Source organism: Oncorhynchus masou, chromosome 24, assembly GCF_036934945.1.
Source record: "Oncorhynchus masou masou isolate Uvic2021 chromosome 24, UVic_Omas_1.1, whole genome shotgun sequence".
Taxonomy (NCBI): domain Eukaryota; kingdom Metazoa; phylum Chordata; class Actinopteri; order Salmoniformes; family Salmonidae; genus Oncorhynchus; species Oncorhynchus masou.
In genome coordinates, this window is record NC_088235.1 from 38,224,914 (window position 1) to 38,243,508 (window position 18,595).

The 18,595-nt window shown below is 41.8% G+C and overlaps 1 protein-coding gene and 1 long non-coding RNA gene across 5 annotated transcripts in view; one reads left to right on the plus strand and one right to left on the minus strand.

The window, feature by feature from the left end:
- LOC135512142 (glutamate--cysteine ligase catalytic subunit-like) overlaps nt 1-18,074 on the minus strand; it is a 37,173-nt gene extending 19,099 nt beyond the window's left edge. The window contains exons 1-2 of one of the 4 annotated variants that reach the window (XM_064933843.1): nt 17,469-18,074; nt 4,021-4,133 (exon numbers count right to left, since the gene is read on the minus strand). In XM_064933843.1, coding sequence (XP_064789915.1) covers nt 4,021-4,133; nt 17,469-17,618 — 263 coding nt within the window. In that variant the 5' untranslated portion in view covers nt 17,619-18,074. Of the gene's footprint in view, nt 1-4,020; nt 4,134-15,755; nt 15,835-15,948; nt 16,451-17,468 lie in introns of those variants that run through there. The other 3 variants (XM_064933845.1, XM_064933847.1, XM_064933846.1) reach the window with 3 other exon arrangements.
- Nucleotides 15,526-16,531, plus strand: LOC135512143 (uncharacterized). The gene is made up of 3 exons (XR_010451379.1): nt 15,526-15,659; nt 15,770-16,086; nt 16,444-16,531. It is a non-coding gene; the product is annotated as an uncharacterized LOC135512143 (long non-coding RNA).
- Nucleotides 18,075-18,595: the final 521 nt, after the last annotated feature.

Genomic DNA, 18,595 nt, shown 5'->3' on the forward strand with positions numbered 1-18,595 from the left:
GCGCTGCTGCGCCTTCTTCACGACGCTGTCTGTGTGGCTGGACCAATTCAGTTTGTCCGTGATGTGTACGCCGAGGAACTTAAAACTTACTACCCTCTCCACTACTGCCCATCGATGTGGATAGGGGGGTGCTCCTTCTACTGTTCCCTGAGAGTCCGCAGGTTTTGGTTGCGGGCCGTGTCAGTGGTACTGTATTGTCCTCAAAGCGGGCAAAAAAGTTATTTAGTCTGCCTGGGAGCAAGACATCCTGATCTGAGACGGGGCTGGTTTTCTTTTTGTAATCTGTGATTGACTGTAGACCCTGCCACATACCTTGTGTCTGAGCCGTTGAATTGTCAATCTACTTTGTCTCTATACTGACGCTTAGCTTGTTTGATTGCCTTGCGGAGGGAATAGCTACACTGTTTGTATTCGGTCATGTTTCCGGTCACCTTTCCTTGGATAAAAGCAGTGGTTCGCGTTTTCAGTTTCACGCGAATGCTGCCATCAATCCACGGTTTCTGGTTTGGGAATGTTTTAATCGTTGCTATGGGAACGACATCGTCAATGCACCTTCTAATGAACTCGCTCTCCGAATCAGCATATTCGTCAATGTTGTTGTTGGAAGCAATGCGGAACATATCCCATTCCACGTGACCGAAGCAGTCTTGAAGCGTGGAATCAGATTGATCGGACCAGCGTTGAACAGACCTGAGCGCAGGAGATTCTTGTTTTAGTTTCTGTCTGTAGGCAGGGAGCAACAAAATGGAGTCGTGGTCAGCTTTTCTGAAAGGAGGGCGGGGGAGGGCCTTATATGCGTCGCAGAAGTTAGAATAGCAATGATCCAAGGTTTTACCAGCCCTGGTTGCGCAATCGATATGCTGATACAATTTAGGGAGTCTTGTTTTCAGATTAGCCTTGTTAAAATCCCCAGCTACAATGAATGCAGCCTCAGGATATGTGGTTTCCGGTTTGCAACGAGTCAAATAAAGTTTGTTCAGGGCCATCGATGTGTCTGCTTGGGGGGGGGGAATATATACGGCTGTGATTATAATCGAAGAGAATTCCATTGGTAGATAATGCGGTCGACATTTGATTGTGAGGAATTCTAAAATCAGGTGAACAGAAGGCCTTGAGTTCCTGTAGGTTGTTGTGATCACACCACATCTTGTTAATCATAAGGCAACCAGCTGGCTGCACCGATTCCGTTAGAGTCTCTCGAGTGAGCCATGTTTCTGTGAAGCAAAGAACATTACAGTCTCTGGTGTCCCTCTGGAATGCTACGCGTGCTCGGTTTTCATCAACCTTGTTGTCAAGAGACTGGACATTGTTGAGTAGTATGCTAGGGAGTGGTGCGCGATGTGCCCGTCTCCGGAGCCTGACCAGAAGACCGCTTTGTTTCCCTCTTTTACGATGTTGTTGTTTTGGGTCGCAGGCTGGGATCCATTCCGTTGTCCTGGGTGAAAGGCAGAACACAGGATCTGCTTCGGGAAAGTCATATTCCTGGTCGTATTGATGGTGAGTTGACGTTGCTCTTACATTCAGTAGTTCTTCCCGACTGCATGTAATGAAACCTAAGATTACCTGGGGTACCAATGTAAGAAATAACTCGTAAAATTAAAAAAAAAAAAAAAAAATACTGCTTGGTTTCCTAGGAACGCGAAGCGAGGCGGCCATTTCTGTCTGCGCCGGAAGTATGTGATGCTGGAGGAAACAAGGTCCTTTACTGTTCTGGGATTGATTTTCACTTCTCGCACCACAGTACGTTCATCTCTAGGAGACAGAACGCGTCTCCTTCCTGAGCGGTATGACGGCTGTGTGGTCCCATGGTGTTTATACTTGCGTACTATTGTTTGTACAGATGAATGTGGTACCTTCAGGTGTTTGGAAAGGTGTTTTTTTTGAGGTCTCTTGATTTTCCCATGATGTCAAGAGGCACTGAGTTTGAAGGTAGGCCTTGAAATACATCCACAGGTACACCTCCAATTGACTCAAATTATGTCAATTAGCCTATCAGAAGCTTCTAAAGCCATAACATCATTTTCTGGAATTTTCCAAGCTGTTTAAAGGCACAGTCAGTATGTGTGTATGTGTATGTGTATGTGTATATGTATGTATGTATGTATGTATGTATGTATGTATGTATGTATGTATGTAAACCTCTGACCCACTGGAATTGTGATACAGTGAATTATACAGTGAATTATAAGTGAAATAATACATCTAAACAATTGTTGGAAAAATTACTTGTCATGCACAAACTAGATGTCCTAACTAGAGGTCGACCAATTAATCGGAATGGCTGATTAATTAGGGCCGATTTCAAGTTCATATAACATTCGGAAATCAGTATTTTTGGGCGGTGTTTTTCGGTATTTTTTATACCTTTTATTTAACTAGGCAAGTCAGTTAAGAAACAAATTCTTATTTTCAAAGACTGCCTAGGAACTGTGTGTTAACTGCCGTGTTCAGGGGCAGAACGACAGATTTTCACCTTGTCAGCTCAGGAGTTCCAATTGCGAACTAATTTGCCAGAATTTTACATAATTATGACATATATTGAAGGTTGTGCAATGTAACAAGAATATTTAGACTTAGGGATGCCACCCGTTAGATAAAATACCGAATGGTTCCGTATTTCACTGAAATAATAAATGTTTTGTTTTCGAAAAGATAGTTTCCGGATTCAACCATATTAATGACCAAAGGCTCGTATTTCTGTGTGTTGTTATGTTATAATTAAGTCTGATTTGATAGCAGTCTGACTGAGCAGCAGCAGGCCTGTAATCATTCATTCAAACAGCAGTTTGTGTTTTGCCAGCAACTCTTCACAAGCACAGCGCTGTTTATGATTTCAAGCCTATCAGCCTAATGGATGGTGTAACCAATGTGAAATGGCTAGCTAGTTAGCTGGGTGTGCGCTAATACGGTTTCAAACGTCACTCGCTTTTAGATTTGAAGTAGTTATTCCCCTTGCGCTGCAAGGGCCGCGGCTTTTGTGGAGCAATGGGTAACGATGCTTCGAGTGTGGCTGTTGTCGATGTGTTCCTGGTTCGAGCCCAGGGTGGGGCGAGGGGGGGGACGGAAGCTATACTGTTACACTGGCAATACTATAGTGCATATAAGAACATCCAATAGTCAAAAGGTATATGAAATACAAATGGTAGAGAGAGAAATAGTCCTATAAATACTATATTAACTACAACCTAAAACCTCTTACCTTGGAATATTGAAGTCTCATGTTAAAAGGAACCACCAACTTTCATATGTTCTGAGCAAGGAACATAAACGTGAGCTTTTTACATGGCACATATTACTTCCTTCTCCAACACTTTGTTTTTGCATTATTTAAACCAAATTGAACATGTTTCAATATTTATTTGAGGCTAAATTGATTTTATTGATGTTTTATATTAAGTTAAAACAAGTGTTCATTCAGTGTTGTTGTAATTGTCATTATTACAAAACAATTTATATATATATTTATATATATATATATTTTTAAAGCAGATACTGATTTAAATCGGCCGATTAATCAGTATCTGCTTTCTTAAAATTTTAGTATCGGCTTTTTTTGGTCCTCCAATAATCGGTCGGCGTTGAAAAATCATAATCGGCCAACCTCTAGTCCTAACCAACTTGCCAAAACTGTAGCTTGTTAACAAGAAATGAGTGGAGTGGTTGAAAAACGAGTTAATGACTCCAACCTAAGTGTATATAAACTTTAGACTTCAACTGTATATGCAATCACTACTCTAAGTTGCTCTGGATAAGAGCATCTAATAAACTACTAAATGTTTGAGCCCCCATACTACACAACGAGGATGAGGAAGTGAATCGCTGGTTGGGGCAAGTTTCGTAAAAATAAGTTAGATCGCAAAACTGTCTGTACCCTTTTATAACATGGCATTTACATCAAAAACAGCGATATGAGTGTAAAATAGAAATATTCTACTTTAACATAAGGCAGATAAATAGCAGCCAGTTTCAACTCAACACGATAATCGTGTCATTTTCTAAACAGATTTAAAGCTGACTTACTTGGGGTTTGTCTTTTCACCTTTGTCTTGAAGGGTTTCCAAAACCTCCCCACCATTGAGAACAAGACGAACCTTTTCATTTTTCTCATCCATTTCAATCAACATATATTCCACCTAAAAAGGGGAGAAAAAAAAACATTTTGCATAACCAGTTTATATTTGAAGCCTGAGAAACTGTGTGCAAATGCAATGCATATCATGCTGAAATCCATTAGGCCTACATCACATGTTGACATCACTGACAGCACCCATTGGCTAAAAACTGATTGGAAGTAGAATCAAAGCTCATGTTGATTAGTGTTAACATAATGTAGCCCGATGCTGCATTCATAACCAAGTGGGAAGTTGGGAATGACCAGTTGTGAAGTGAATAAATCCTAGAGTTGTTTCACCTCAATAAAACACAAGAAAGAGGACACCCACCATCTCAGCTAGAAAATATTTCATAACTATCTATCTAATCAGTGTGTCGGCTGCAAGTAGACTAGAGATGTGGCTAAATGAATTGAGCTGCGAGTTGGAGAGGCTGATCTTTAGTCTCTCTTTCGTCACATATCCTGTGTGTGTGTGTGGCTGTGGGTTTACCTCAGTTTTCAAAATGTCTGAAGCCTACTATCGTCAGTGTTAACTCTAGGAGATGGGAGCGGGAGATACACAACATGACCAAAAATATATGGACACCTGTTCGTCGAACAAAATAATGGGCATTAATATGGAGTTGGTCCCCCTTTGCTGCTATAACAGCCTCCACTCTTCTGGGAAGGCTTTCCATTGTTGGAACATTGCTGAGGGGACTTGCTTGCTTTCAGCCACAAGAGCATTAGTGAGTGGGGCACTGATGTTGGGCGATTAGGCCTGGCTCGCAGTGGGCATTCCAATTCATCCCAAAGGTGTTCGATGGGGTTGAGCTCAGGGATCTGTGCCGGCCAGTCAAGTGCTTTCACACCTATCTCGACAAACCATTTCTGTATGAACCTCACGCACGGGGGCATTGTCCTACTGAAACAAGAAAGGGCCTTCCAAACTGTTTCCACAAAGATGGAAGCAAAGAATCGTCAGTGCTAAGGGCCTAGGCCGAACCATTAAAAATAACTCCCGACTATTATTCCTACTCCTCCAAACATTACAGTTGGCACTATGCATTGGTTCTCCTGGCATCCGGGAGGGTTCTCCTGGCATCCGCCAAACCTTGATTCGTCTGTAGGACTGCCAGATGGTGAAGTGTGATTTATCACTCCAGAGAACACGTTTCCACTGCTCCAGAGTCCAATGGCGGCGAACTTTACACCACTCCGGACGACGCTTGGCATTGCGCATGGTGATCTTAGGTTTGAGTGCGGCTGATCAGCCATGGAAACCCATTTCATTTCCCAACGAACAGTTATTGTGCTGACATTACTTCCAGAGGCAGTTTGGAACTCGGTAGTGAGTGTTATAACCAAGGACAGATGATTTTTTCGCACTATGTGCTTCAGTGGTCCTGTTCTGTGAGCTTGTGTGGCATAACACTCGGCTGAGCTGTTATTGCTCCTAGACATTTCCAATTCACAATAACAGCACTTCAGTTGACCGGGGCAGCTCTAGCAGGGCAGAAATGTGATGAAAAGGAGCATTCTATGGCCGTGCCACATTGAAAGTCACTGAGCTTTTCAGTAAGGCCATTCTACTGCCAATGTTCATCTATGGCGATTGCATGGCTGTGTGCTCGATTTTATACAGTTGTCAGAGCAACAGGTGAGACTGAAATAACAGAATCCACTAATTTGAAGGGGTGTCCACATACTTTGTATATAAATGAAATCAAATGTTATTGGTCACATACACATGGTTAGCAGATGTTAATGCGAGTGTAGTGAAATGCTTGTGCTTCTAGTTCCGACAGTGCAGTAATATCTAACAAGTTAACAATTCACCAACAACTAGCTAATACACACAAATCTAAAAGGGAGGAATAAGAATATGTACATATAAATATAAAGGATGAGTGGCATAGGTATGGTGCAATAGATGGTATAAGGTACAGTATATACATACAGTTGAAGTCGGAAGTTTACATTACATACACCTTAGCCAAATATATTACTCCGATTTTCACAATTCCTGACATGTCATCCAAGTAAAAATTCCCTGTCTTAGGTCAGTTAGGATCACCACTTTATTTTACAGAATTGTAATGTCAGAATAATAGAGAAAATTATTTATTTCACATTTCATTTTTCATCACATTCCCAGTGGGTCAGAAGTTTACATACATACACACACTCAATTAGTATTTGGTAGCATTGCCTTTTTTTTGTTTAACTTGGGTCAAACGTTTTGGGTAGCCTTCCACAAGCTTCCCGTAATAAGTTGGGTGAATTTTGGCAGATTCCTCCTGACAGAGCTGGTGTAACTGTTTGGTTTATAGGCCTCCTTGCTCACACACGCTTTTTCAGTTCTGCCCACAAATGTAGTATAGGATTGAGGTCAGGGCTTTGTGATAGCCACTCCAATACCATGGCTCTGTTATCCTTAAGCCATTTTGCCACAACTTTGGAAGTATGCTTGGGGGCATTTTATAAAAGTGGCCAGTGATATGAGTCTGTAGTTTGCAGCCTCTCGGAGTTAGTGATTGCTGTTTAACAGTCTGATGGGCTTGATTGTGCATCTGTTTGAGGGTTTCAGGTGACAAGCCAAATTTCTTCAGCCTCCTGAGATTGAAGAGGGGCTGTTGCACCTTCACCACACTGTCTGTGTGTGTGGACCATTTCAGTTTGTCTGTGATGTGTACGCAGAGGAACTTAAAACTTCCCACGTTCTATACTACTGTCCCTTTGATGTGGATGGGGGGGTGCTCCGTCTGCTGTATCCTGAAGTGCACAATCATCTCCTTTGTTTTGTTGACGTTGAGCGAGAGGTTGTTTTCCCTGACACCACACTCCGAGTGCCCTCCCCTGCTCCCTGTAGGCTGTCTCGTCGCTGTTGGTAATCAAGCCCACTACTGTGGTGTCGTCTGCAAACTTGATGATTGTGTTGGAGGCGTGCATGGCCACGCAGTCATGGGTGAACAGGGAGTACAGGAGGGGGCTGAGCACACACCCTTGTGGGGCCCCAGTGTTGAAGGTCAGCGAAGTGGAGATATTGATTCCTACCTTCACCACCTAGGGGTGGCCCATCATAAAGTCCAGGACCGAATTGAAAAAGGGCGGATTGAGAGCCAGGGACTCCAGCTTAATGATGAGCTTGGAGGGTACTATGGTGTTGAATGCTGAGCTGTAGTCAATGAACAGCATTCTTACATAGATATTCCTCTTGTCCAGATGGGATAGGGCAGTGTGATGGCGATTGCGTCATCTGTGGACCTGTTGGGGGGGTATGCAAACTGAAGAGGGTCTAGGGTGGCATAATCCTTGACTAGTCTCTCAAAGCACTTCATGATGACAGAAGTGAGTGCTACGGGGTGGTGGTCATTAAGTTCAGTTATTTTTGCCTTCTTGGGTACAGGAACAATGGTGGCCATCTTGTCAGCACAGCAGACTGGGATAGGGAGCGATTGAATATGTCCGTAAACACACCAGCCAGCTGGTCTGCGCATGCTCGGAGGACGCGGCAAGGAATGCCGTCTGGGCCAGCAGACTTGCGAGAGTTAACACGTTTAAATGTCTTACTCACATCGGTCACGGAGGAGCGGTGTTAGCGGGCCGCGATGATGGCACAGTATTATCCTCAAAGCGGGCAAAGGTGTTTAGTTTGTCTGAAAGCGAGATGTCGGTGTCCGTAACGTAGCTGGTTCTCTTTTTGTAGTCAGTGATTTCCTGTAGACCCTGCCTCACACGTCTCGTGTCTGAGCCGTTGAAGTCCAACTCCACTTTGTCTCTATAGCAACATTGCTTGTTTGATTGACTTGAGGGAATAACTACAGTTAATATTAATTTGGCCATATTCCCAGTCCTCTTTCCATGGTTAAATGCGCTTTCTGTTTTGTGCGAATGCCACCATCTATCCACGGTTTGTGGTTAGGGTAGGTTTTAATAGTCAGTGGTAACAACATCTCCAATGCACTTCCTTATAAACTCACTCACAGAGTCAGCGTATAGATCGGTGTTATTCTCTCAGGCTGCTCGGAACATTTCCCAGTCAGTGTGGTCAAAACGATCTTGAAGCGTGGATTCGGTAGGCGCAAGATGAATGCATGTATGCCTTGTAGAAGTTAGAGTAGCGGTGATCGAGTGTATTGCCCGTGTAAGTGCTGCAATCAACATGCTGATAGAATTTAGGTAGCCTTGTTCAAATTTGCTTTGTTAAAATCACCGGCTAAAACAAATGCAGCCTCAGGATGTTTGGTTTCCAGTTTGCATAGAGTCCAGTGAAGTTCCTTGAGGGTCGTCGTGATGTGTCTGCTTGAGGGGGAATATACACAGCTGTGACGATAACTGATGAGAATTCTATTGGGAGATAATATGGCTGGCATTTGATTGTAAGGAATTCTAGTCGGGATTCTATCGGGTGAGCAGAAGGACTTGAGTTCCTTTATGTTGTGATTACACCATGAGTCATTAATCATGAATTATACACCCCCACCCTTCCTCTTCCCAGAGAGGTGTTTATATATGTCGGTGCGATGCTTGAAGAAGTCCGGTGGCTGAACCGACTCCGACAACGTATCCCGAGAGAGCCATGTTTCCGTGAAACAGAGAATGTTATAATTTCATCTACCCTGTTGTCAAGAGACTGGACATTGGCGAGTAGTATGCCCGGAAGCAGTGGGCGGTGTGTACATCTACGGAGTCTGACCAGAAGGCCACTCCATCTGCCTCTTCTGCGGCAACGTTATTTTGAATTGGCTTCTGGGATTAGGTCTACGGTCCTGGGTGGTGGTCTGAACAAAGGATTAATTCTGGAAAGTCGTATTCCTGGTCGTAATGTTGGTAAGTTGACATTGCTCTGATATCCAATAGTACTTCCCAGCTGTATGTAATAACACTTGTGATTTTCTGGGCTGACAATGTAAGAAATAATACTTACACTAAATACTGCATATACATAATACTGTTTCCCAAGGACTCAAAGCGAGGCGACCATCTATATCTGCGCCATCCTGCTAATGATCCAGGTATATTGTGTAGCCATCTAATAAAAATGTTTCTACAAGTACCGAATACTGGCCAGGCACAAAGAAAGCGCCACCACCACTACCAAAACTTGAACCAGCTGCTAAAAAGGCAGCATACAAGTAGAAAAGGACAAAAACTCATTCTGACCTGGAAAGAGGAGTTCCATGGGTTTGACATGACACGAAGGGAGATGCTGATACTTCGAGCAGTACCTGACATTTCCCCAGTTTTGCAGACACGTACGGTGCATTCGGAAAGTATTCAAACCCCTTGACTTTATCCACATAGTTACATTACAGCTTTGTTCTAAAATGTATTAATTTTTCCCCCTCATCAATCTACACGCAAAACACCATAACGACGAAGCAAAAACAGGTTTGCAAATATAGATAGATAAAAACTGAAATATGACATTTACATAACTATTCAGACCCATTACTCAGTATTTTGTTCAAGCACATTTGGAAGCGACCTAGTCTTCTTGGGTATGATGGTAAAAGCTTGACACCTGTATTTGGGGACCTTCTCCAATTCTTCTCTGCAGAATCTCTCAAGATCTGTCAGGTTGGATGGGGAGCGTCGCTGCACAGCTTTGTCAAGTCTCTCCAGAGTTGTTCCACCGGGTTCAAGTCGGGGCTCTGGCTAGCCACTCACGGACATTGAGTCTTGTCCCGAAGCAACTCCTGCATCGTCTTGGCTGTGTGCTTGGGGTTGTTGTCCTGTTGGAAGGTTGAACCTTATCCCAGTCTGAGGTCCTGAGAGCTCTGGAGCAGGTTTTCATCAAGGATCTCTCTGTACTTTGCTCCATTCATCTTTCCCTTGATCCTGAATATTCTCCCTGTTGCTGAAAAACATCCCCACAGCATAATGCTGTTTTTTTGTACTCTTCCCAGATCTGTGCAGCGACACAATCCTGTCTCGGAGCTCTATTCCTTCGAACTCATGGCTTGGATTTCGCTCTTGACATGCACGGTCAACAGTGGAACGTTATATGCAGTCGTGGCAAAGAGTTGAGAATGGAAATTAATATTTGTGTCAAAGTTTGCTGCTTCAGTGTCTTTAGATATTTTTGTCAGATGTTACCATGGAATACTGTAGTATAATTACAAGCATTTCATAAGTGTCAAAGGCTTTTATTGACAATTACATGAAGTTGATGCAAAGAGTTAATATTTACAGTGTTGATCCTTCTTTTTCAACAGCTCTGCAATCGGCACCGACTAGTTGTCCGAATTTGTGGGCTTTTGTTTGTCCACCAGGCTCGAGGATTGACCAAAAATTCTCAATGGGATTAAGGTCTGGGGAGTTTCCTGGCCATGGAGCCAAAATATTGATGTTTTGTTCCCCGAGGCACTTAGTTATCACTTTGCCTTATGGCAATGTGCTGGAAAAGGCAATGTTCTTCACCGAACTGTTCCTGGATGGTTGGCAGAAGTTGCTCTCGGAGGATGTGTTGGTACCATTCTTTATTCATGGCTGTTGTCTTAGGCAAAATTGTGAGTGAGCCCACTCCCTTGGCTGAGAAGCAACCCCACACATGACTGGTCTCAGAATGCTTTACTGTTGGCATGACACAGGACTGATGGTAGCGCTCACCTTGTCTTCTCCGGACAAGTTTTTTTCCAGATGCCCCTAGCAATCGGAAAGGGGATTCATCAGAGAAAGGGACTTTAGCCCCAGTCCCCAGCAGTCCAATCCCTGTACCTTTTGCAGAATATCAGTCTGTCCCTGATGTTTTTCCTGGAGAAAAGTGGCTTCTTTGCTGCCCTTCTTGATACCAGGCCATCCTCAAAAGTCTTTGCCTCACTGTGCGTGGATGCACTCACACCTGCCTGCTGCCATTCCTGAGGAAGCTCTGTACTGGTGGTGTCCCGATGGACCTGAAACTTGCTGGACTTTCTTGACCGCCCAGACGCCTTCTTCACAACACTTGAACCACTCTCCTTGAAGTTCTTGACGATCCGATAAATGGTTGATTTAGGGGCAATCTTACTGGCAGCAATATCCGTGCCTGTGAAGCATTTTATGTGCAAAGCAATGATGATGGCACGTGTTCCCTTGCAGGTAACCATGGTTGACAGAGGAAGAACAATGATTCCAAGCACAACCCTCTTTTTGAAGCTTCCAGTCTATTATTCGAACTCAATCAGCATAACAGAGTGATCTCCAGCTTTGTCCTCGTCAACGCACACCTGTGTTAACGAGAGAATCACTGACCTGATGTGAGCTGGTCCTTTTGTGGCAGGGCTGAAATGCAGAGGAAATGTTTTCTGGGATTCAGTCCATTTGCATGGCAAAGAGGGACTTTGCAATTAATTGCAATTCATCTGATCACTCTTCATAACGTTCTGGAGTATATGCAAATTGCCACCATAAAAACTGAGGCAGCAGAATTTGTGAAAATGTATATGCATCATTCTCAACTTTTGGCCATGACTGTAAACATCATCCTTTCCAAATCATGTCAAATCAATTGAATTTACCACAGGTGGACTCCAATCAAATTCTAGAAAAATCAAGGATGAGCAATGGAAACAGGATGCACCTGAGCTCAATTTCAAGTCATAGCAAAGGGTCTGAATACTTACGTAAAAAAAGGTTTTTATTTTTGTATTTTTAATACATTTGCAAAAATGTCTAAAAACCTGTTTGTTTTCGGTTTGTCATTATGGGCTATTGTGTGTATATTGATGAGGGAAAACAATTTAATCCATTTTAGAATAAGGCTGTAACGTAACAAAATGCGGAAATGTCAAGGATTATAAATATTTTCCGTATGCAATAAGTTAATCAAAATAGTTTAAACTATTCTAGCAAACGTTGACTTTAGCAACCCGTTACCAACTGACAGCTAAGTTATCTAGCTAGCTAAAGTTAGCATAGAAGGCAGGCTAACGTTACTTTCCAGTCCATTTTTGTTTTTTTACACCTTTATTTAATCTTTATTAAACTAGGCAAGTCAGTTAACACATTCTTATTTTTAATGACGTCCTAGGAACGGTGGGTTAACTGCCTCCTTCAGGGGCAGAACGACAGATTCACCTTGTCAGCTCGGGGGATCCAATCTTGCAACCTTTCAGTTAACTAGTCCAACGCAATAACGACCTGTCCCGCTCTCGTTGCACTCCACAAGGAGACTGCCTGTTACGCAAACGCAGTAAGCCAAGGTAAGTTGCTAGCTAGCATTAAACGTCTTATAAAAAACAATCAATCAAGCCTCCCGGGTGGCACAGTGGTTAAGGGCGCTGTACTGCAGCATCCACTGTGCCACCGGAGACTCTGGGTTTGCGCCCAGGCTCTGTCGTAACCGGCCGCGACCGGGAGGTCCGAGGGGCGATGCACGGAATAGGGAGGGTTTGACCGGTAGGGAAATCATTGTCTCATCGCGCACCAGCGACTCCTGTGGCGGGCCGGGCGTAGTGCGCGCTAACCAAGGTTGCAAGGTGCACAGTGTTTCCTCCAACATATTGGTGCAGCTGGCTTCCGGGTTGGATGGCGATGTTAAGAAGCAGTGCGGCTTGGTTGGGTTGTGTATCGGAGGACGCATGACTTTCAACCTTCGTCTCTCCCGAGCCCGTACGGGAGTTGTAGCGATGAGACAAGATAGCAGCTACTAAACAATTGGATTCCACGAAATTGGGGAGAAAAAGGGGTCAAATTCAACAAAAAACAATCATAATCACTAGTTAACTACACATGGTTGATGATATTACTAGATATTATCTATGTGTTGCATATAATCTGACTGAGCATACAAGTATCTAAGTATCTGACTGAGCGGTGGTCGGCAGAAGCAGGCGAGTAAACATTCTTTCAAACAGCACTTTCGTGCATTTTGCCAGCAGCTCTTTGTTGTGTGTCAATCATTGCGCTGTTTATGACTTCAAACCTATCAACTCCCGAGATGAGGCTGGTGTGATCGAAGTGAAATGACTGGCAAGTTAGCGCTAATAGCGTTTCAAACTTCACTCGCTCTGAGCCTTAGGGTGGTTGTTTCCCTTGCTCTGCATGGGTAACACTTCGGTGTGGTGGCTGTTGTCGTTGTGTTGCTGGTTCGAGCCCAGGGAGGAGCGAGGAGAGGGACGGAAGCTATACTGTTACACTGGCAATACTAAAGTGCCTATAAGAACATCCAATAGTCAAAGGTTAATGAAATACAAATGGTATAGAGGGAAATAGTCCTATAATAACTACAACCTAAAACTTCTTACCTGGGAATATTGAAGACTCATGTTAAAAGGAACCACCAGCTTTCATATGTTCTCATGTTCTGAGCAAGGAACTGAAACGTTAGCTTTCTTACATAGCACATATTGCACTTTTACTTTCTTCTCCAACACTTTGTTTTTGCATTATTTAAACCAAATTGAACATGTTTCATTATCTACTTGAGGCTAAATTGATTTTATTGATGTTTTATATTAAGTTAAAATAAGTGTTCATTCAGTATTGTTGTAATTGTCATTATTACAAATACATTATTATTATTTTTTATTTTTTTATAAATCGGCATCGGCTTTTTTGGTCCTCCAATAAATCGGTATCTGTGTTGAAAAATCATAATCGGTCGACCCATAAAAGAAATGTCTCAAAATAAAATCTCAATAGGTGCAAACCATGACAAATAAGCATATTTATTCAGTGAAACACTTAGTTACCAAACCCTTTTTAGATGAAGATGTTCCAAATGTCTGTCGTAGAGGGTTTCAGGTTCCCATGAAATGTAAACCATCTTATAGAGAACAAAACCTCTCCATTTTCAAAGAGACTAGTATTCATACAAATGGTTCCATAGCCTAAATAACTGAATAATAAATAAGTTACTGAACGAAGTTGTCTAAATCAAAAACAGTTATGCATTGGTCAGCTGCTTTGAATGGGTTCAATGTTTATGGACAGAGTATAAACATCGAAGCATCCTTTTGCAGGGGTGGAAGTAACAAATTAAAACTACTCACATTCCTGTAATTGAGTAGCTTTTCTGTGTACTTTGAGTATTTTTCAAAGGCTGTACTTTCACTTAAGTACATTTTCAAAACTATCCATTACAGAATACAATCTGGAAAAAGGATACACATCATGGCAAGCACATACATTTTGCGCCTTTTGTAGCATCTAGAAATATTAACTTGTTTGTCAGTGACAAGTAACATGACCAGATGGACCAATACAATTCAATTCCACACATCGCACAAAAACAGCCCAATCATAGCTGTGTATGCAAACTAAATGATGATCGGTAGCAGGATTTTCTGGCTGTAAAAAAAGGTAGCTACATGCCATGAAAAAAAACAAAAAAAACAGGTTTCCTAATCAACTTGAAAAATAAATAATAAGCTCTGCTTATCAAAGATGGTGGAGGTGGCTGGCTACAAAAGTTCTGCATCAAACTTGAGGAAACATGTAATGGTACAAAAAGTAAATTTATAAATATATTTTATCACCATGAATGGTGTTTGTTGTGTAGGCTAACAAAGTGTTGCTATCAGCCATTTGCAATCAATCTGTAGCATAATGCTAACATTAGCTAGCTCATCCTGTTCCTAGCTAGTTAGAAGCTAACCCTGACCAACGTCTTTACACAGCTGAAGGAACTATAAGCTGTAGTGCAGGCTACAACCGCATTGACATTATAGTGGCTAGCCATCCGCGTGGTGCATCTCACAGGCAACCGTTGACAAGCTTGTCATTAATTTGATCTGTGAGGGCCAACAGCCATTCTCTGTGGTCGAAAAACCAGCTTTTAAAGAGTTGGTAACCACCCTGCATCCTCAATGCAAAGTCATCTCCAGACCTAATGTTCGTTCAAGAATACATGAATACATGAATCTGCCAATCATACCTTGGCAGGGTAAATTATGTTGCCACCATCGCCGATTGTTGGACAGCTCATCAAAGAAGTTACATCGTGGTCACATGTCACTGGACAGATGAAGAAACTCTGGTGAGACGTTCTGCTACATTAGTTTGCAAGAGATTGAGAGGTTCCCACACATTTGATGTGCTTGCAGGTGCCCTCGATGACATCCATTGTGCATACAGGATCAGAGGGAAAGTGATAAGATCCACAACAGACAATGGATCAAACTTCAAAGCATTCAATGTTTTTGGTGAGCAGAGCCAGGCAGTAGAGTCAGCAGACCAAGACTCAGATGCTGAAGAGCCAGCAGAGCAGGTTGAATACCAAGACCAATTTTCCATCCTGGTTAATGACAGTGGCCTAGAATATGAACTCCCTCAGCATCAACGGTGTGCATGTCACCTGCTGAACCTCATTGCAACAGATTCTGCGTTGGCAGAAACAAATAGTGATAGCTACAAAAGGTTGTCCAGGTCATCTTTTGCCAAATGCCAAGCCATGTGGAATAAAATGGGGCGGTCAACCTTAGCTGCTGAAGTTGTAGAGAATGAGTGCAAACTGCAGTTCATCTGTCCAAATCAAACACGTTGAAACTCAACTTCCCTGGCAGTGGAGAGGATCACACATATCATTCAAGAGAAGGGGGAGGATGTCAAAAGAAATGAGTGTGAAGAATTAAGGGAAAATGTGAGTAGCAATAATTTTAATCAATGTTATGTTTTCCTATTACAGTAATATTTATTGTCCATGAAATTTTAGAATTCTAAGAGGTACTACATTTACCTTAATCTTTCAAGGCTGAGCCCGGCAGAAATGTCCTTCTTGAATGAGAACTTCAAAGTGATGAAGCCTTTGGTCTCAGCTTTGAACATTCTACAGTCTGAGATCAACATGCATATGTGGTGGCTGCTGCCAGTGATCTTCTTACTAAAAACAAAACTTCAAAGGCTGGAAGCATCTTGCCAAATGTACCTACCACTTATCAGAGCCATTCAGAACAGTCTCCAAAAGCACTTTGGAGAAATGATGGAGGAGCCACATCTTATTGCTGCTGCAATCCTTCTGCAAAAGTTGAAGACGTCTTGGACTGACAAAGCTGATGTCATCACAGCCGGTATGATTTCTTTACGCCAAAAGGTTAACCTCATTGTCCATATGATGATATATTTTAGTCTGAGTCTTTTTTTTTTTTTTTTTTTTTAAATACGTTTTCTTTTTTTCCATTATTTACAGGTACTGGACAATAACCTTTTCATATAACTAGGTTTGGGTACAGCCAGACATGGCCTCACCTCATTAGAGAATTTGTTGGGTCTGAATGTATTTGAACAACACAAATCAATCTCAGTAACTCAGAATAACAAGACTGGAAGTCTGTTAGAGCTAATGCCAATATGATTGTGTTGCCAGCCACATAAAGAGTATGCTGAAACACTGAATATGTGAATGTTGTGTTGTTTCCAATGTACAGGTTTGGCGTACCTGAAGAATCATCTTGACACAATCACACAGGACGAGACTGCTCATCTAAGGCAGCATTCATCTGATGAAGAGGATTTCTTCATCACTGACAACCAAACGGTCAGAAGGTACAGGGGAGCTGGATGGGTATCTTGCTAGTCCATTGGACGAAATGGATTTACTTTATTTGTTTCCGTACATAAAGAATTTGCCGCCTGTGAGCGTCTTTGTAGCTGCGCTGGACTACGCTTCACTGCGAAGTGAGCTAGGATAGACTCAATTAACTTAGAAAATCAGCTCCTACTGAAACTGAATGGCAAATTCAGAGACAACTGGAGTGAGTTAAGTGTTCAATAGGCAGTTCCACAAAAAAATATGCCTTTTGAACATTTGTATATGTGAAGTTGAAGATTTAATATTAAAATCAGCTGTGCTGAATCTTAACTTGTTGGTTATTTTCTGGTGTTTTATGGAACATTTAGCTTGTCAAGTATTACATGTAAACAATATTACATATACAGTAGTATATAGAAACGTTTTTGGAAAAGTTCTTATAAAAAGGAGAATAAAAAAATAACCAAAATTGAAATAGCTAATTATTTTTGAACTTGGTAACTTTTACTCTGAGTACATTTTAAAAATGTGGTACTTTTTACTTTTAGTTGATTCGTTTTTTGTTTTTTTTACACCAGTACTTTTACTCCTACTTGATTACAATTTAATTAAAGTAACAGTACTTACTGCTTGAGTAGGATTTTACAGTACTCTTTCCACCCCTATCCATGTGTGTGATTAAGGGAAACATTTGTATGATTATCATTTGTATAATCTACTGTACTGATGCCCAGATGTGACTGATATCAACACTAGTTACTGTAAATCGGTTACACGTTTCATCATCACAATCAAGTTGGCACGTTGTCAACATAGTTGCAACTTCACTGGTGATAGAGCACACACACTGACTGACATTACTGAGATCACATGTAATGAAAAAAATACGTTTATGTAAAAGTTCGGCAATGGCAGCCTTACCTCATCGCCCCATAACAATACATCCTTCTGTCGTTCTTTCACCTTGTTATAGATGTTGAGAAACTGAACGATGCCATGCTTCCTGACATGGTCTGCATACTTTTTGGTTTCTTCCCAGTTGAGCGGTGACCCTTGTGACAGCAAACCCATAGCACAAGCGTTCGGCACCAACAGCGAGACTAGCGCGTACTATTTTGTTAAGCTCCTGTTAGCTATTAATTTTGCTCGTTAGCGAACGTTATTTAGCCAAGTTCAGCAATGTAGCTAGCTAATTACTTTCAACAAAACAAAACTCAAGCAAAATGAACACTGATGTAGTTATTTAAATTGTAACGCTGATACTTATTAGCTAGCTTGACAAAAAGGGGGAGGCCTTTACATATCTCTTGCTATCTAGAAAGCTAATACAATGTCCCACGCGCGGAATAGAAATGCCAAGGTTGCTACCCCATGCAATACCTATTTAATTCAGAATAGCAATTACACTTAAATATATTTCCCCGTGATTGAATCACTTCCTTATAACGTTAGTGAGAAACGGTCAATTCAATCCGCTAGCCAAGCATCCACTGTTTGAGTGTGCAAAATGTCCTAGTTCACAGACTTAACGTTGACTGAACACACGTGACCGTGTGGCGCGCGTCATGTTATGACTCAGCAATCTTTCCCTCCCTCAAAACCTTCAATGAACATTATTCTTAATTTGGCATGCCAAAACCAGTCTACTAAGTATGTATACAATATATATATATATATACTTAAAAAAATATATATTATTATTATTATACGTGTATGTGTATTTTTTTCCCATTGTATTGTAAAAAAAATAATAAATAATCTTACAAAAAATATATATGTATATTTTTGTACACACACTTTAATAGACTGGCTTTGGTAGGTCTACTATAAAATAATGTTAATTTAAGGTTTTGAGGGAGGAGGGTAAGATTGCTGAGTCATAACATGACCCACCCCCAGACAGTCACTTGTTCAGTCACATCACCACCCCAGACCAGCTGCTCACACCCCAGCTCCAGCACCCACATCACTCTCTGCCACATGGCCTCAAACTAGACCATTTTGTTTATCTCCTTCACACACACACTTTCAATATTTAGATAATAAGC